This window comes from Strongylocentrotus purpuratus, unplaced genomic scaffold, assembly GCF_000002235.5.
Source record: "Strongylocentrotus purpuratus isolate Spur 01 unplaced genomic scaffold, Spur_5.0 spur5_scaffold_1, whole genome shotgun sequence".
NCBI lineage: Eukaryota > Metazoa > Echinodermata > Echinoidea > Camarodonta > Strongylocentrotidae > Strongylocentrotus > Strongylocentrotus purpuratus.
In genome coordinates, this window is record NW_022145594.1 from 18,031,765 (window position 1) to 18,052,034 (window position 20,270).

Sequence of the window (20,270 nt, forward strand, 5' to 3'; positions counted from 1 at the left end):
GGTGCTGTATGTCTGAAAGAAAATAATAAACAAATGAGAAGGATGATCGCTTGGTATGAGAGAATGATTAAAAGCTACAATTTGTGATAGTATTGATGAAAAGAATTATAATGATAAAAGAAAACACCCTAGAAGCACGGCTATTATATTTGATCATTACGCTCATCATTAATTCCAGTACACAGTCCAAAGGTCATCTAACGATTGCCACGCGACGTACGCCAACAGAGAATATAATACAACATGCATATATACTGCGTCCATTCCCTGTACGCTCACACTTGTGTGTCTTTGGTATGAATAAAGATACAGACCATTCATCCCATGATACATGAACAAATTCACGTCTGCAAAAATGGGGACTTTTAGATTTGCGTGGACTGATACGTGAGGCGTCCATTCAAGGCAGTGCATTAAAAGGACGTCGATCGTAGCATAGACCTATTGTCTTCGTGCGAATCTAAAAGTCCCTAATATCGTTTGCGCTCCACGCACGTCCCTTGTTCAAATCAGGTTGATCAACACAATGATCATGACCGTAATTAGAAAACCAGTCCGCAAATAATGCACATCGTTGATTCTACCCTCCCCGCTCATACACAAAAAGCTTTATGGACTGCACTTCAACTTCAACGCGTAGAGCGTAACCATAACAGCGGGTATAAACATAATGGCTGTAATTCAATGCACGTGCATGGTTGCATATCATTTAGGAGCATATAGCTAGCATGGAGTATTCGTCACTTCGCCTTTGGAAACCAAGTTTCAGAATGAGATACGTTTCTTCATAATATTAATGGTCATAAAGGCATGCATTGGATCTCTGATCTGATCGAAAGACATTGTTACTTCATATATATAATATATAATCGCTTTATAGGAAGTGATTTGCACAAGCGGTGAGTATATAATGTTATGTCTTCTTTGACCAATATATAGTTAACTCAGTATAATATAGGCCTAAATGTATCTCATGCAAACTATTGGAATTCATATCGATCGGATACATGATATTCTTTAATATTTACACACATAAATAAATACATATAAATTCACGTATAAATATATTTATATATATTATGGAGAGAGAGAGAGAGAGAGAGAGAGAGAGCAAGGAGAATGAAAGGAAAGAAAAGAGAGATTGACAGGTAGGAGTCATCATGTGGGCGTTGACATCTTCATTATAATATGGCTCTCAGATAGAAAGCGTCACGTACATCTCTATGGCAACGGGTCAATGTTTCGCAATGTACAATATGTACACGAGCAGAATCAATATAATTGGCATTTACCAAGTACACGTTCAGGTCCCCCGGAACGTTTTTTTAGTATTTACAATCAGGTGGAGCGTAGAGAGCGAAGCCGCGTAAATTGGCTTAAAGATAAACTCCAGTACTGGTAAAAAAAAAAAAAAAAATTCTCACAGAATCAAACGAAACTTACACTGAATGCTCAAGATTACAAATAAATGACATGTGCCAAACAATTTTGGAAGAAAATGTATACTGGCTGAGTAATGAGCATAGAAAGACAAGGAAATCAAGGTAGTACTAGCCCCGACACCATGTGTGTTGTCCCATATATAGCTTTCTATGTGAGTGCTTGTTACTTTACCAAGGCTCGGTCAAGTTTATTATGATTTTGATGACTCCAGAACCTTGCAGTGCACACCAATACTTACATGCTACATGATCGACTGTTTCTGTTCTTTTCCACACCTTTTCTTTCAAAATGCAATCGCATTACCAGTACTAAAGTTTATCTTTAAATTGGCATATTTTGATAATACGTAATAATATTCCGCTTTTATATAGCCTTTAATCACATCAACACTATCTCTAAACAGAAATATTATTACCAGATTTGTGAAACTGGTAGGTCACTATATTTTAGTTTAATGACGTAAGTCATGGTCTGAACTTCTTAAGCAATATTTCATTCAAATTGGACACTTGCTTAAGATTAGAAAATTTAACGTTGACTTTTTTTTTTGTATGAGTACATTTATAGGTGAAATATCAATTCTGTTTAAAACATAATTATAACAAGCGAGTATCGTATCATCTCGTTCTCTCACATATTTTAACAGTTTGTGGCACATTCGCTTTGTTGAGCAATATATATATATATATATATATATATATATATATATATAGCGGTGCCACAAAATGTCTCGAACTTTGATCTAAGCGTATTAGTCAATAGTTAAAAAAACACACGCAGTGTCACTAAATGAAGACTTTTGGGAACTTTAGATAATACTTATGAGCTCACACGGTCGACTACATTGCCCATTGAACTAGTACCTAAAACACGAGGTTTAGGTATAGAGCAAAATGTATCATTTTGTATTTAAAGGCACACTGCCATACTTGTAGCTACTTGCTCCCTCTATATAGAAAACTTCCCCAATCGGTGCCTGTTGGTCCCCCATGATCCTCTTTTTCTTATGTTAAATGAGAGCTGAGTTAATGAGATAGCCACCTATCACAGTGACCTCGATGGCTCTCTGTGTGGTCTAATCCCTTCTGGCCCAGTAGTGGTGACGGTCTTTAACAATTAATATACATAACATCAACAATATTTTAATGTAAAACCAACAAACCCATATAATTGAATGCCAATCATGTCCGACTTGTTCACATTTCGTCCTTGAATCAAATCCCTTATCGCCTATGCCTTCTTAACACTTGAGAAAATCAAATTAATTTATATTCTAGACGGTACATCAAGTCAGTACACTAAAGCCTCCACCAGGCCACTTTTATGGGCATTTACCATGTCTATGATTTGTTATGCCTAAGGCCTGTACCTACCATCCCATCGGTATGCGTTGTAATGTAATTTTTCAGTTTCCAGGATAGCCATTAAGTATGATTTTTTACAATTTAACCATTACAAATAGAGCGTGTTTCTTTCTTTCTTTCTTTCTTTCTATTTCTCTTTAACATAATTTTCTAAGAAAGCCCCCCCCCCCCCCTGAGCCCCGCTATTCTGCGGGCCCTGCAAAGTTGATCCCTCTCATTTTTCCACGTTTGAGAGACAGTGACGACAACACGGGCAACAATGAAACAATCACTTGTATAATTATGTTAATCGATGTTTAGTCGATATCATATATGATCAAAATACAGAAAATATCTGAAACACGAATAGGCACTTATCAACCGTTCTTCGTGGCAAGGTCGAGGATAAACATTACATTGAAACATTTAATCGTTCAACTACTTGGTATTTCTTAAAGGTTGATTCAATTTTTCTTCATAGGAGCTAGTGGAGTTCAGTTTTTATACACACGGCGTCACAGCATGTCATCAGCCGAGAGCTATTTTCCATCAATGCCGTAGTACATTATTTAGTCATATATAATTTTAAAAAAATATGATCGTACAAGTATTGGCATTATTAACAAAACCCCTTTCAAATTGGTTATCGGATATAAATATGTATATACAAGTATAACAGAAGTACAGACAATACGAACAGAAAGGGTGGCCAAAATTTTGTTACATGTGTATTTTCAACTTCACACGTAACGTTAACAACTTTGCATAACAAAAACCAAAACAATAACAAATAAAGACGTACTGATATGAACTGAAATTATGTTAAGTGGATCTGCTTCCTTGTATTACAGTTGAGGAAATATAGTACTAGTATGGGATTATATCAATTCATTGATTTTGAAAAATAACATGTGATGTTATAAATTTCGCTCGTGCAATTGGCAAGTCCAGCGATGTAGTGCTAGTCCTAATCAACATCAATCTCGATCATTGATCTACCCATCGCCATAAAAACACCATCTGTCTTATCCTTGCAATTCCTTTTTTATGGGAGCGAGGTCGATCGGTGTTGTCTTAGCAGCAACTCAGACGACGAAGCTCTCCTCCTCATCCCTACGAGTCTCATAGTTCCTGCGCCCTCCACCAGTAGACTGGGATGCATACATCAAAAAGTGCTCTAGTTTGTGGTTCTTGTGACCACCGAGCGGCAACTACCTGAATTTTTGCACAGTGATGGAGAAAAATATGAATAATAACCACACAAAATCGACAAGCGTGAAAGTTGCACATTAATTAGTAATCATACTTTATATTAATCATAATTTTGTTTGTCGCCCTCTTGAGTCCAAATAGAGAAGATAAGCCTAATGTGTGTGGATTTCTCTTGTTCTCTTGTATTTCGAGGTGAATATTGTGATGTACAGGATGATGAACTTTGTTATTGACATGATTAAGGAATAAAGTGTGAACTGAGCTTGATTTTACATCCTATTCGAGGGATTTTTTTTTTTTTTTGGGGGGGGGGGGTGGTGGGGTAACTGTTTTTCTTATTTTAACTTCATGAATAGTTATACCAATAATGATGCTGATACTTATTTTATAATAAAAATAATAATAACATTGTTTATGTTGATACAAATATATGCTCATCACAACTTTTTCTTTGACTCTCTTTTCCAAAGTATCCGTCATCCATATTTTTTTCTCACGTCAACCCCCCCCCCCCCTCCTTCACTCTCTCGCTCTATGATTTTTTTTCTTTCTCTATGCACTCACTCTCATCTTTTGCGTTCTCTCTCTCTCTCTCTCTCCCTCTTTGTTTCTTTAATCTCTATCTCTCTCTCAACCTCCCTTTCTAGCCTTAACCCCCCCCCCCCCTACAACATCACTAAACATCGCAGACAGATCATTTTACTGAATGACATAAAGTATCCACACAAGGACAAGGCATCATCATATTCAATATGTATAATATTGATCACATTACTGAACAATTATCATAACTTGCACATATGACACATAAGCCATACGTGTACGTAAACCAAAATCTTCAGCATTATATAATCTTTTTAAGGACAGAGATAAATTCCAATACAAATTCATATGAAACTGTTACAAAATCGTCACAATATTGAGACAAACTAGTACTTCTTGCAACACTAAATATCTCAGTAGAAAATTTCTTTCTCTCGCATCGTAATACCAAGCTACTTGTAAATATAGGCAACTTCTGGTAATGAATATTCACATAATGATATATTAACCATGATAAATATGCTCAAATAAGAAGTTGAATATCACCTGTTAGTTGATTTATACACTTATGATATGGACACCTGACTTACACTGAATTATACTGTATAAACATGGCTGAGGTTTGAGGACAGAAAATTCTAACATTCAGTTCTAAACAAGCACTGTAAAAAAATGTACTATTTCTTTACAAGTCACAAGAAAATTGACAAACTATTCTTGCACTACATCGCACATGATTACGATCCATAAATATGAAACAGGTGAAATAGTGTTCTGTTAATACTGCTCGAAATACATACATAATTATTCTCTATCACTTCTACAAGTAGTTGGAAAAGTTACAAACTATTCTTGCTGCTTACATCGCAAGTGATTTTGATGCATAAACATAAAACAAATGAATTGGTTTGCTGTTAATACAACTCGAATATAAGAATTCTCTACCAAGTCACAAACTATTCTTGCTGCTTACATCGCAAGTGATTTTGATGCATAAATATAAAACAAATGAATTGGTTTGCTGTTAATACAACTCGAATATAAGAATTCTCTACCAAGTCACATACTATCTTGCTGCTTACATCGCAAGTGATTTTGATGCATAAATATAAAACAAATGAATTGGTTTGCTGTTAATACAACTCGAATATAAGAATTCTCTACCAAGTCACATACTATCTTGCTGCTTACATCGCAAGTGATTTTGATGCATAAATATAAAACAAATGAATTGGTTTGCTGTTAATACAACTCGAATATAAGAATTCTCTACCAAGTCACATACTATCTTGCTGCTTACATCGCAAGTGATTTTGATGCATAAATATAAAACAAATGAATTGGTTTGCTGTTAATACAACTCGAAATATAAGAATTCCCTACCAAGTCACAAACTATTCTTGCTGCTTACATCGCAAGTGATTTTGATGCATAAATATTAAACAAATGAATTGATATAGATGGATAGAATAGATGGTAGGTTCTCTACAGTGACCTGACTGACCTCACATACTGGGTCACATACTCACAGCTAACTTAATTATGTCAGAGGTCAAACAAGTTCAGACCAGAACAAATTTACATTACTGTGAATGAATGCGGCAAGATACATAAGCTTTCAGACATCTAGTCTTCATCTTCATTGTCTGTATCTTCCTCATCCATATTATGCTCTGCTTGAGCTGAATTTTTACAATTGATGCACCTGCACAGATCGGTGCAGGTTATGTTGTGCTGTCGACATGAACATCGACCCTTTCCTGCAGCTTTAGGTTCTTCACAGCTGGTCTTCTTGCAACTGCAATATGTAAGCTCAAGCAGGGTACTTGGTGCAGGTGGAAGGTCACCCCACACTACTTCTATGTTTGTGTCCGTTACCTTCCATCCATGATTGTGTGGACTAGGGATCACAGGATATTGTTCAAGGCATCTGGTATGTATAGCAGATTGATAGTTAGCTCTCATGAGGTGTTTTACTAGGGCATCATGTGTGGGGGGCATATTCATTTCAGCTTTAGTGCCCATCAAGAACTTATTGTATCGAGCTGTATTAACACTAGTACAATCTTGATCATACAGTCTGCACACAAATTTCTCCATTGTGTCTACCAGACTTTCTTCTACTGAGAATGTAGCACCAAACTTTTGGAAAGCTGCTTGGAAATCAACAGATTCAGTCATGAGTTTCAATGGTTTTTTCTTAGACCTGCCATAGAAACAGCTTGTTGAGTCGCAGCCTGAAAAGCAATGGAGGCCAATGAGAGCATTAGCAACACTATCTCCGAGATGAGATCGTATAGCTGTCAGGTTGAGTGTACGCTTGTTATTGCCTCTACCGGTGTGGAAGAGTAGCTGGGCCTGAATCTGGTCAGCCTTGGCTACACCAATAACAAAAACATCAGTGTCTGGGCTCTTTATGATGACTGTTGGTGTACTGCTTGAAGATGAAGGGAGAGATGCAGCAGCATACTGACAATGCAAGAAAAGCCTGGTATCCGCTTCTTCGTGGTTGCATTCAAGTTCCCTTACAACTACTACCTTGACTGTGCCATCCATATTTTGCAGCGAATGACATTCCTCATCATGAGCCAAGATAACTTTGATATCATGAAGCAAGGTTGGGTTCTCTTTCCATGTCTTGAAGAGGAAGCGGATCAAGGCTTCTTTGTTTTGACTACATGAAAGAAATTTCTTCCACTGGTTGGGCACCTTTTGCTCAGTACCATAGATCTTTGTGAGCTGGCTTCCACTTGCAGCTCGTCTTCCTCGCTCTCCTGCCTTGATGCTCAGGGATCGGTAAGTGTCGACCACAAAGTGTACAGTGTCACAGTGGGCACTATGTGCAAGGCGAACCAGCTGTTGAATTACACACTCTGACAGTTCACCAAAAGTACCTGGCACAGCCTTCTGAGGGATTTCTTGCAGCATCGCCATCCCATCAACAATCCAAACACTGTTAAGTGGAATACCTTCCACCACAGGAGCAGGCTCTACACTTGATTCAATGGCATGAAGTAAGGAAGCCTTTGTAGTCTTGGTTAATGAACCGTCGATGGTGGCAAGAGCAAGTGGGAGAGGACCGAGATTATATGTCATCATATTGCGAATATCCAGTTTCCTAGCTCCTGCAATAATCACCAAACGCTGAAAAAGGTTGCGATCTGCTTTGATGGTTACCTCTTTCCCCTTTACTTTTGTCGTCGAGGCCTTGTTCATAGTAGCGAAGGATTTTCTTTTCTGCTTTTTAAGGACTTTGAACAAGTCTCCATCTCCCTGAAGACGTTCTTCACAGAATGTCTTAAAAGCCTCATCCCCACTTGTATATGCTGCAGTATAGTCCTTGCAGACATCAGCAGAAGCTATCACTCCGGATGCTAAGTGAAGGAGTTCTTCGTTATTTTCTTGGAAGGGATTGATCATGGCCTCTACTGTTTCGACAACTGCACAGACATCCCCTTCAACTTTCTCCATGTTGGACACAGTTAGATCTTTTTTAAGTGCAGATGTGTGGTCCTTTCCAGCCATCTCTTCACATTGCTTGCTGATTGCACTTCTTTCATGTTGGGAGAGAAGCCAACGGGCAACCGCCCCTTTGTTCCTTGTGAAGCCAATCATGCCGCCTTTTGTTTTTGTGTCCCTGTTGCAAGTTTGTTCAATTGTCTGGTCACAAGCCACTCCACAGAATCCGTGTTCTGTCTGACGATGGACAACAAACTTCCCTTCCATGAAAGCCTTGTAGATTAGAGGATGACTGTTGGGAAGATGACTCATCTCATGCCAATAGGCAGGTAGATATCTTGCATAATTGGTGCGATCATATGCAAAAAACCAGGGAAGGAAGCTGCGAATTGAAGAAAGGTGTAATTGCCAGTCTCCTTGCCTTGTAGCCCGCAGAAACAGGAGGATGACTTCCACCATCTCTATGTAGCTTGACCACAGAGCAAATGTTGGATCTTGTGTTGAACGTTGTTTCACAAAAGAACGATAGGAAGATGCCATAGCCTGAAATTCTTCTCCTCGCACAAACTCTGTGAAAGAAGAAGTGGGAAAATCCGATTGAAGCTTAGCAAGGATCTTGTATGTTGATGCGTAGTCCACATCTGAGAGGGAGCTTATGTAGGCTTGCCAGCGTAGACGTTCCATGGCTTCCATGATACACTTGTGAGCTCGGATGCTTCGATTGTAGTGGTGTCCACTGATAACCCCGTTAATGGAACCTTGGGCTACAATATTCGACTCTATCATGAGGTTCTCCAAACCAGCATCTCCAAACCGTTTCCCGATACATGCAAGCATTGATAGGGCAGTGTGAAATGCACCCAAACGAATGACGATCCTCTTGCGGAAAATTTCATTCACCCATCGTATCTGCTGGGCCTTTGAATAGATGGCCTGGTCAAAAACAAGTACAACTGATTCCTGCTTGAGGGCATCGGCTATTGACAGGGTAGTAGTGAGAATGGTGTTAACTGTGTCAAATTCTGTTGGACTTGCATCAATTATTGGAAGGTAGCCGACAGTACACTGCTTTGAGACGGGTTTAGTCAGCATGACATTCATTCCTGTCCATCCTGGGAGCAATTTCTCACCAACCTCTACCGTCTTCAACAGCCTGCAGGCTATGTCAATATCTCTTGCATACCTCTGTGCATCTTGGTACTCCTCACACTCCAGGCCAAGTCTGTCAAATGGTTGAGGTCCTACGTCCAAAGTAAGTCACGAGCTCCACTGGAGGGACTTCGAATGCTATCTTCCTGGACTTTGGTATCGCAATCTTTGAAGGTTCTCGCTCTGGTTGGGTAATGGGATGCTGGACAATGATTCCATTGGTATTGTGAGTAGTACCTTTGCCACTTACAGTTTCCTCTCCAAAATCATTGTTATCATAAACAAGAGTGGTGAAGATAGGCTGAACACCATCCGGAAGTATTTGATCACCCAAGGCAAGTTGTCGTTTGGCAAGGGCAGTATCATGTGCAAGTACTACGGACCTTGACACACTGTGGCCGAGCCCATTCAAGATGCTAATGAGTTTAGCTGACCCTGTTAGGTGCCTTACTGACATCCCTAGTGCATGGTGTTTTGGTAAAACACATCTCCCTTTAGTTTTCAGATATACAATGTCCTGTGCTATGGAGAGAACCTTTCTTTCATCATCTGTAGAAACTGTTACTTTCTCTTCTCTTGGCTCGTGACTGACTCCTGACATCCATCCAAGAAAATTGAAAAGTTGCCAAGGGATGAGCTTCTTACTTTGCGTGATGTTAAGGTCATCAGATGTTGGAGGCCAGGTTGTCTTCATGTCCATGTCATCTAGCGAAGTCTTGATGATTTGTGCAGCAGCATATAAAGTTCTCAGACTGCGCTCATCTGTACGTACTTGCTTTGTAGTATACATACTACCGTCACTCTCACTCTGACTTTCCTCACTGGAAACATCAACTACAGCTGACTCTATGACATCCTCCACACCAAGGCTCTCTACGAATACTATTTCGCTTTCGTACTGTCGTGATGGTCTGCTGAAACACAGGACAGGGTAGGACTCTTTCAATCTTCGTTTCAGGTTCGCACTTTTGTAGTTTGCTGCTTCCAAACCTTCTACCTCTTTTACTGTCTTAACAAAAAGCTTCAAGAGCTTGGTCAGACGAAGAATTTCCTGCCCACGTATTATCCTCCTTTCTATTACATTTTGGCAGAACTTAACATACGAGACCACATAGCTCTGCTTCAAATGGACATCACTTTCTACTTTAGGTTTCACTACTCTACAATAACATAGGTAACAAGACCGGTGATAACGAACTTCGAGTGCTACAAGATCTTTTCCCCTGATTTTAAGGAGCAATTTCTCATCGTTGCGGATTTCAGCAGCTTTAACAAGTTGCCCCCCTGAAAGTGTTTCACATCTTATAAGCCTCTCTACTTTCCTTTTCTGAGAAAAACTTTCTTTAACATACTTGGTACTCTTACATATTACACACTCAATGGGTAGGACATGAGGTCTGCCTGGACAGGGGCTGCTGGTGGCATCTGACCGTAACAGACGCTTTGGCTCTGGCTCAACCCACGCATCTGACGTCTCCTGAAGGTTCCTTGCTGCCAAAACTCCATCAACTTCTGTGAAAATAGAAAAAGTACAAAGCTTTGCCTCAATACTGAAATATACATATTTATTTCAATTAACATCATTCAACTGATACCCTGTATATTACATGTACATGTACATCCTACATACTAAAGCATAGAAAATATTTTTTTGTAATTTGTTGTAATTGTTAAGCTTATGACCACTTGTTACATTTGTTACTGTTAAATAATATTAACAGCTGTGCTCCATGCTCTAATCTTTATATCATAAATAAATGTAAGTTTCAATTTTATAGGAATTAACTAACATAATATGAACAGTTTTAAAAAGTAAAATAAACTGTGCTACAAGATGTATGCACAAAATATTACCTGTTGATATCTGTGCTTTCCTCGACTTATCCTTGGCTCGCCTGATGGAAGTGAGATTACAGAAGTGCCGGTAGCACTCTACGTGGTATCCTGCCCTCCCTTGTCGTTTTCTATGTAAATAATCAGGACACATCAATTAATTATTATTTTGTCCATTAACAATACTGTGCTTATGAACAGCTCTAATTTTAAATCCTTAACAAGACCTTATCCTTATACCATACAAATTTTCTACTGAAATATATTTTCCTGCGATGTTATTGTTATGCCCTCCTCATCGTCTCGAACACCAACTGCCTTACCTTTTGAAGTACGAGATAAGAATCGATCAAAACTTCAAATTATCTAGCTTAACATAAGCTTCATTCAATGTTGGCTCTGTTATTGTTAGGCCTACTTAAAATTAAATCAAAATTGAAAAAGAGAAAAAAACCTCCAAGTCAGACAAAAGACAAAGTTGATAAAGTCTCATAAAATCAACATTCAGGAAAATAATGGGCATACTACTGCCTACTCTGCAAGTACATGTGCACAGCCCGCAGCCGGCACATATCCATATCAGTAATGAAAGTATAGATCTAGACCTTAGACATACTTTTTGTGTAGCCTGTACATGTAGGAAGTGAACATTCACTCATCAATCATTTCAATGATCAATCATTGAGTTTGACTCATTTGTACAAAATTCATCACCTGCTCATGACATTAGATTTTCATAATTTTAATATTGCAATTCAGATACAATTTATGACACCTAAATTGCAGTAAAGCACAATATATTTCACATCTAGACATCATACTATATTGGTACGAACATGATTAGATTCAGAGTATAGATGTCTACAATGAAACTAAACATGGCATCATCATGATCATACAAACTACGTAGTAATAGCCCACCTTGTTGTTGTGCATACATCGTCAAATTGAAGACCGTCTGCTTTGGATGCGATGACACTTTCCGGACGATTTTCTAACTCTTTCCATAGGGTGGAACACTCTAAAAACTTGTTGAAGCTTTTCTCTGAAAAGGGAATAACTCTTCCATGTGTGTCGATTGCGTGCATGAAACAGTAAGAAGACGTTTTTCCCTCAGAATCATCAGCTTCCGACGACATTGATGACGACGTGTACGCGTCCATCTTGTACAGTGAAGGTGAATTGCAACGAGGGATGCGATTGGTCAAGAAAGGATTCATCCTTTCATAAGCAGGTGAAACGCGCAAGCTGGTTGGTTTACGATCGTGCTAAAAAAAAAAATATTTTTCTCGGTTTTTTTCAAATTACTAAAAAATGTTCCATCGTTACGCTTGTCGAGTTTGAGACAAGACATTTATAATATTTATACATAATATCTGAGAATATAAGGTAGTTGCCTAACGGTGGTCACAAGAAATCGACTTTTGGGGCTTTGCATCCCGGTCTACAGGGAGGAGCAAGTCGTATCGACATTGGGTAGCAGGTAGTACGTAGGGAACGAGGTAATCATTTTCGTTCATATTCGATGAAGTGATTCGAGAAGCACCGAGCCCCGTGACGTCGGGCACCGGGTAAAACTTCTCACCCCCACCTCTTGTGACGTTGCAAACTACATAACCTTCCGCACTGCTCTCGTCGTCGCCTACGATGGGACCCATAAACGTATAGTTCTCCCTGTTCTCGCCCGTAACGCCTGGAGCCAAGTTACCGGACGCATTGTCGTCTGAAACGTTTGGAGCCAAGTTACCGGACGCATTCTCGTCTGAAACGATCAGATCCATGTAACCGCCCATGCCAACGTCTCTCTTCAAGGGAGCCATATACAAGTACGTATACTCGTTTTCAACGTTTGGAACAGTCGAACACGAGTTGTCTTCTCCTTGAAGATAGCCGTCGACTTCTTCATAGTAACCAGGACTGGCTGAGGCGTCAGTGATGTGCTGCGGGATGTGCTCTAACCTGTTCGGATACGGGAGGGCGCTGTCTTCTTTCCCAGCATGCATGGGATTTCGTGTCATGTTGAGTGTGCCCTGACATTGGCACGTGGAGATTTCGTGACGTTTAGATATAAAATGGGAATGAAAAATATATATTATTGAAAAAGACACAAATACAAAAAAATGCAAATTTTATTTTTTACTCCGTTCTAATTAAAATTTTCTCAAAGGGAACATAAATAGTTTTGGTATAATGTTGAGCGATGATCCCATTGGCCGGCATATATTAAGGTTCAACTGTCATGGTAGGATGGGACACTTGTTTTATATATATATATATATATATAATGCATTTCCTTATCAATTTTATTACCGTCATTAGCTTTAAATAGAGATGAGAGTTTGTCCTATGAATCTGTTACATTCTTGCACAAATAACTCTCTCGATGATAACACTCATATTACTTCATTATTCTTCTATTTGTCATCATTTCTTAAAGCCTATTAATTCTATTTGGATACGCCATTTTTGGTTAATGAATGGACATCAACAAAAATGCAACCTTGATTCATTTGTCCAAAGATGCAGATCTAATGTCTCACCTCTATTTCATCTGAAAATCATGTACTATAATATAATTCACCGTCATTGTATTCATATTTGTATATACCATAAGCGCATAGTACAGAAGTAAAGATATGATTGCAATATTGAATTATTATGCCTTGAATGGAATACTTACCCCACGAGTATGTTGACAGCCTTCCAATTCTCCTACGTCCAGTTCAGCGGCATGCGATCTCAACTTCCTCCGCCTAATCACCACCAGAACGACTAATGTCACAAGAACGGAGAGTGCAAATATTATAATTATGGAAAACGCAATGGTCATCGTACTGCTAGACCGACTTTCGTAGTTTGTGATACCGTGTTGTACCTGAGTGGTATACATCAATGCTGCTGATGTTGTTGTGTTTGGCTCGGATGTCCTGTCTTCCAGTTGTGAACCTACAGCAGTTGGGGTTGAAGGCTGCCAGGAGGGTGGTGGTGTGGTATTTGGCAAAAGAGAAGTAGAATCTTCGGATGAGATATCTGGTGATGGGTCAGGCTGGGTAGAGAAGACCGTGGTCGTCTTCTGTGTGGATAACGGATCAGGTTGAGTTGGGAAGAACATTTTCAATGTGTTCGTTGATGATGGGTGAGTTTTGGTGGGGAAGAACGTCGTCATTGTCTGCGTGGATGACAGGCTAGACTCAATCGGAAGAGTGCAGGAAATATTTGATAGGATGCCTTCCGGTGATGATAGTCCAATAGAGTGTCCATGTATTGATTCATTTAAAAGCCTTGATGATAATTCTAAACGGCTATTATTAACCATCCCTGTGACAGTTCTTCCACCAACTCTGAGAGATACCGATAAAGAATCACTCAATGGTAACCCGAAAAGATCACATACCACATTTGATTCCAAAGAACAATTGCAATCGATGGCGCGGACATCATACGTATACAACAATTTTGGTTCGAGTGATCCCTTTTGATATGAAACGCAGGTGTAGTTAGCTGAATCTTCCTCAGCTATGTTGGATATGTAGAGTGCAAGAGAAATTTTCAGCTCACTCGAGGAAACGTTTTCATAGCTGTACGAAAAACATGAGTCTTCTCGGAAACGTTGCCAGATGAATCCGTTCTCATTTTGGGGGCCAGCGGTTGCTATGTACCTGTCTCCTAATGATCCTACCGTTCTCTGAATCCAGTATAGAGTAATATTTGGATTCCAATCGGTTACACAATCCAGGGTTATGTCATCCCCGGTGTTTAAAGCTTTCTTTAGGGATATAGCAGACCCAGGAGAAAATATTGTAGACCAAGTCACGCATATCAGAAAAGTTGTAGATAGAATGAAAATACCCATGTCCGTAGTTTAATTCACAGCAAAAATGATAATAATTCAAATCACTTTCTCAAGGTAAAATATTGTCCAACTTTGTTTCCTTTGTCAGTATTTCGAAGAACCGAAATAATTGGAAAGTAACTGCATAGTTGTTCTCCATTCGTTTATATATAATCATTATTTCTTCCAAGATCGTTACATTATCAAAATCAATGTGGAAAACATCCTCACTTGATAAATATATTTCTGAGAGTGCATAACTGATGCCATCCCTCATGAATAAAGCTCCTAAGTCTGAATAATAAACTACCTTGTGAAAGAGAGATCGAAAGTGATTTTCGTAATGTCCTTGCCGAAATAATCTGCTATCAAAAGGCTCCACTTAATTCTACCGAACAAATTAAGTACCGATAAACTGGTAGCCAGAGTCATTTGGTAAGTTGTTTATGAGCGACGAAAGACCATTAACCTCTTTGTTTGCTTGGGTGTGAATTTCCGCTTGCGCTTGAATTCAATTGTATTTTTGGGACGGTAAGTCATGAAACCAAGAGCATTTTTTTTCAAAAGAAGCAACTAGCTGATTGAAGTCATCATTGTATATGCTAAATGCGTGGGCCTGGCATAATGATGTATAAACATCAGTGGCGTATTCAGAGTTTTATCAAGCATTAATTAAGTATTTAAACAGTTTTGAAGGTAATTAAATCTTTCCTATACTGTGTTATGAAATTCCATACCTACTTACAAGAAATTTACCAGGGCCGCGAAAAAACCCCGCTTAATCGCAAGTCATTGGCAATTTGATTCAGCAAACCATAGGCGTACATGGGATGGGGTTCTTTCCGGTGCGAGATAAGGGGGATGACAGGCCCTAAGTGTCAAAGTGCCCCATAGTGTCCTCGTTGTCTGGTGGAAAAACAAACCAATGCCATTCGTTTTGTCCTCTTTATTTGAGGACAATTGCAAAAAAAACAAAAACATTCTGATTACTAAAGATATAGCGTTAGAGTTCGGTTAACAACTGAGTTTGTATCTGAGGAATAGTCTTAGGTCTACTATCAGGTTTTATGTTACAGTTAGAGGTAAAGATAACGATTAGTGAAAGTGTATGGGTTAGGTCCAGGAGCATTTTATCTAAGAATCTTTCATCAGGCAAGACTTTTTCTCACAATGAGAATATTACCTATTCACTCCTCCAGAATATATATATATATATATATATGTATATACATAGGCCTTAGTTCTGACAGAGAAACTAGACAAGTCGAAGATCAGCAATGCAGTTTGTAATAATTGTGACGATTTCAAGACCTCTTTGGTCCTAGATAATATATATGATCAAGCCTTCATGATATTTTTGAGTACGTTTCTTCTCTTTTTTCCTATCATAGTGACCATTAATACTCAATAATATCGTAAATAAAATGGCCGAGAAATTCGACGAGTTGAAGGAGTACATTGAGAAGAACCCCTCGAAGCTGAACGAGCATCTACCTCGAATCTTAGAGGAAATCAAGAAGGATGACACAGGGGATTTCATCAAGGAGTTAAATTATGTAATTCGGGATGAGGTGATGGATGCAGTCAAGGCAGCGTAAGTAGAGCAATTTAGTCGTACCTTAAAAAGTGGATTGTCCAAATGGTCCTACGGCGGTTGGAGCACGTGTCCCGGACCCATCACTATGAAAATGGAAAAGAGTGATAAAGGGGTATACAACATAAAGAAGTGTTATGAAGATGATACCGGGCAGGTCCAAGTTTTTAAGTAATTTGCTTTATTAATTTAATGCAGTTCTGAAGATATTGACGTAAAATGTGTTTTCCATTACATATTTGGTCAGATAAAAGGTCTAGCATGGCTATTAACTTAATACGATCATCAAGTACATACTATAATTGTATATGTAATTCGTGACGTACGGGATGTTTAGCTTGGTCTTACTTTTCATTCCACACCCCCTTCCCTTTATCCACTTACTATGTCAAGCTCCCTCACAGGTACCTAGAAGGAAAGACTGAACTGATTATTGGGATTTACGAACGCAATTCATTTATGAGATTATTTACATTTGGAGGGGGCGGGGATGGAGGGATGGAGAGATATTTGGGACAGCCCCGCCCCCAGATGAATGCTGCATCTGCTAATGAATTTACAACAGTTATTAAACAACTTTTGTGCAATATCAACGTGCGCACCCCTCTGCCCCTCCACAAGCAATATTAAATTCACTTTTTCTTCTCTTCATTAAGTTGGAAAAACGACATATACGTAAACTTCTAACTAAAGCTAGTAAATGAAATTCAGACTTTGAAAATATTGCTAGTTTGGAGTAGTGTGAGTATTACCAAAAATAAAATTGTGGCATGTAGATGAGAATCAAATAGGCATCCGGACACCGTTTTAGGAAACCGTCAAGTATCAAGTTCGCTGACAACTTATCGAAATGCGTCTATTCCATAACAAGGGTTTTACTGCACATGTCACTGAATTCATACTTCGGACGGTTTCGTGAAACGCTGTCCAGGTAGAATCATACCCCCCCCCCCAAAAAAAAAAAAAAAAACAGTCATGCTAAATGAAAAATTCGTGAGAACCTACTTGCGGGATGTTTGTTTTGTTTCTTAGTTATTTTTTGTCTGGATAACCAATCTATCAAGACACAAGACTATTCGTTATATTTTTTCCCCATTTCCTTCAGGAAGAACAAGCATGAACAGATAATGGCTGAAATATGTGTGGAATGCATGAAAAAGAAGACTGAGTTGCATCTTGCCAGGGCCAAGGATATATTTGACGCGAAAACGGTTATCAAATGGAAGGTAATATTAATTTCATTACTTCAGAAATGATTGATTCTTGTGAAAGGTAGATGTCGAAGGAAATTGACGGTTTGCTGACTTCGTGTTTCTCCCTGCATGTGCTAGTTCTGGAACCCATAATGAGCTTTTTTAAAGCGTTTTGTAGCTACGTACGAGCAGTGCCGACCGATAACACATACACGAGTTAGAAAAATGTTATCATTAAAACAAAGTGTCTTGTTTCTCATTGGACATATGAGATCAAGAATAAAAAACTAGTGATTAGAAGTGATATTTTTTGTATCAAAGTGACTCTATGTTCCACCATGGATGGGTGTCCCTACTGTAACAACACGTGAAGCGTTCTGTACATGCGTTTCCCAGCAAACTCTTACCTTTTAAGCTTTGGTGTAGTTGTGAGAAGAAATATAAATACCAAGACTGGTCTGACGCCGCCTCGAATCATAGTCAATCTAGCCTATCCATTTGAAAGGCTAACACCACACTGACATTTCGTTGTTATTTCTCATACAGCTTTATTCCGACCGTAAATAATAATATTAAAAAACAAACATCGAAATGGCAGATTGCAGCCCATAAAACTGTTTACGATTGTATTCCAATTCTCTGCAGAGCCCCTGGACCATGTCATTTAACTGCTATGTATAATGTCATCTTTATAGATGGCATCCACTATGTACACATTGTTTGCCGTAATTATGTCGGCCAGACCTCTGACAAACCTATTAAGATGTCATGGGAAAATTCCGTTCAAATGTTAGTCGTAAAACTTGTAAACGGGTAGGTCTATTCTCATGTGTTCTCAGTTCTATCGTAGGTGTACAAAACGTTTTCCTTCTTCTTTTAGGGCCACGTGGGCGCCATCGAAAGGATTCTTCAAGATCTTGCGCAACCAATCGAATGGGTGCCCACGGACCGCGAGAAGAGAGACATGGAACAGGGTGAAGAGAAGAACCTGTCCTGGTGGGAGTCGGGTAAACATCTCAAGAAAACCATTGAGGAGATGATCGAAGCATTCAGGTGAGTTCTGTTGTCCTGGGGGTGTTTCACAAAGATCCTAAGTTGAACTTATCTCTAAGTTGTACTTAACAACTATGGAAAGCCGTTCACATCCTTGAAAATATATTGTAACATTTATTTTAAAAGGCATGAAATGTTGATTCGAATCATTCATATTTTCTATTATCATAGGAGCTTTCATGTTCTTGATGTGGAATTTATGAAAAGTCTAAAATACTTGAATTTTTGCTTTTGAATATATTTCATTACAAGGCTACAAATGGCTCTCCATAATATTTAAGTCCAACTTAGAGTTAAGTTCGGTTTAGAATCTTTGTGAAAAACCCCCAGGAATGACTTGAAAACATTAACGGCCAGTACAGTTTATGGTCCGAGGGCGTCGTCAGACTACTGCTTTAATTGTTGGGCAAGCACGAAACAAAAGAATCTTCACCATGTTGTGACCACTGAACTGGAACCAAGTCGGCCAGCCTCTAAATATAGATGCCTTCGATATATATGGGGTTGTCTAACCAATCCTGCTATTTCAAGGTAGTACAAGTCTAAAATGTTTTTTTTAGGAACAATAGGATTTAAAACAATACACAAACTATCACAAACTGTAATGAATAAAAGAAACAAAATAAAACAACATATAAAACAAACAATTACAACAAAAATACAATCAAAATAGAATAAACAATAAAAGACAAAATAAACAAAGAGCATTGAAATATCCTAAAATACATTGTTATTATTGTCCAAAACTTTTGATGATTAAATGTCATTTCTTTGTAAATTATTGTTCTTCACATTGTAGTCGAGACAACATTCTGAAGAAAGTTGCGGGATCTTTTCTGCACCTCCTGACGGCGTGTATGGAGAGTGCTTCTGACATGCACATCGTTGTGGCGCTTGGTATAGTCGAAACCACCGAAATGACATGGGAGGTAAAACAATAAAGTCTGCAGCTTGTTATGCCGTTTGATTTGATTTGATTTGATTTAATTTGATGGTTTGATGTTGTAACAAACTATTGGGTGGATTTATCATTATTTGGATGATTCTGAAACCTCGCAATACACAATTATTTTATTGAACTATCAACATTTACCAATAATGTAAAGACAGATTTCCCAAATGCAATTCAGTTTCATGACCGGTACTCAAATTTATCTGTAATCCACCAGGGTACTGAAAAGCTGATCCCTGACGTACTCGAAGCCTTTCTTAAATGGCTTCGTCGGGAAGACACGGATTTCGAGGGAAACCTCGATCACAAGTACTTAGGACATGAGATTCCAGACTGGGACCTGCTAGAGAATGCTGGGTAAGTTCTGCTTTCAGTGGACTTTTACGTGGACGGTAACCGCAATTAATTATTTCGAGGGCTGGTAACAACCAGCCGACGCCCCCTTAAAAACCAACTGGATTAATAAGTAACCCCGAAACAGAACATCAATCCTTCTTATTCTTTTTAAAAATAAAATCCTTGAACACAATTCGATTTCAGTTGGTGCCCGAAATGAGCATAATTTTTATATACATATACTGATAAAATAATTGAAAAGAAAATCGTTGAAAGCTCCTTTCTTCATTATTTAAAATATATATATAAATAACTTCTTTGAAAGCAA

At 38.6% G+C, this 20,270-nt stretch overlaps 2 protein-coding genes across 2 annotated transcripts in view; one reads left to right on the plus strand and one right to left on the minus strand.

Annotated features, from left to right (window-relative positions):
• Window positions 1–530: 530 nt before the first annotated feature.
• The window catches only part of LOC578497, a 34,805-nt gene continuing 15,065 nt past the window's right edge, over window positions 531–20,270 (plus strand). Inside the window, exons 1-6 of the mRNA XM_030977765.1 lie at window positions 531–899; window positions 16,206–16,408; window positions 17,514–17,634; window positions 18,482–18,654; window positions 19,454–19,583; window positions 19,824–19,963. Of these exons, the coding sequence (XP_030833625.1) occupies window positions 16,239–16,408; window positions 17,514–17,634; window positions 18,482–18,654; window positions 19,454–19,583; window positions 19,824–19,963 (734 nt within the window). The 5' untranslated portion in view covers window positions 531–899; window positions 16,206–16,238. The remainder of the gene's footprint in view (window positions 900–16,205; window positions 16,409–17,513; window positions 17,635–18,481; window positions 18,655–19,453; window positions 19,584–19,823; window positions 19,964–20,270) is intronic.
• LOC763146 lies at window positions 9,226–12,427 on the minus strand. The gene is made up of 3 exons (XM_001199031.3): window positions 11,904–12,427; window positions 11,004–11,113; window positions 9,226–10,661 (listed from the first exon to the last, which is right to left on the minus strand). Exons 1-3 carry the CDS (start codon window positions 12,200–12,202, stop codon window positions 9,226–9,228), a joined length of 1,845 nt encoding a protein of 614 aa, XP_001199031.3. The 5' UTR covers window positions 12,203–12,427.

What these genes read in the sequence shown, in the direction of transcription:
- LOC763146 (XM_001199031.3), bottom strand. Translation starts at nt 12,202, where the DNA reads ATGAATCCTTTCTTGACCAATCGCATCCCTCGTTGCAATTCACCTTCA. An exon ending in GATGTATGCACAACAACAAG is followed by an intron (nt 11,114 to 11,903) that starts GTGGGCTATTAC and finishes TTATTTACATAG; the next exon opens with AAAACGACAAGGGAGGGCAG. An exon ending in GAAAGCACAGATATCAACAG is followed by an intron (nt 10,662 to 11,003) that starts GTAATATTTTGT and finishes CTATTTTCACAG; the next exon opens with AAGTTGATGGAGTTTTGGCA.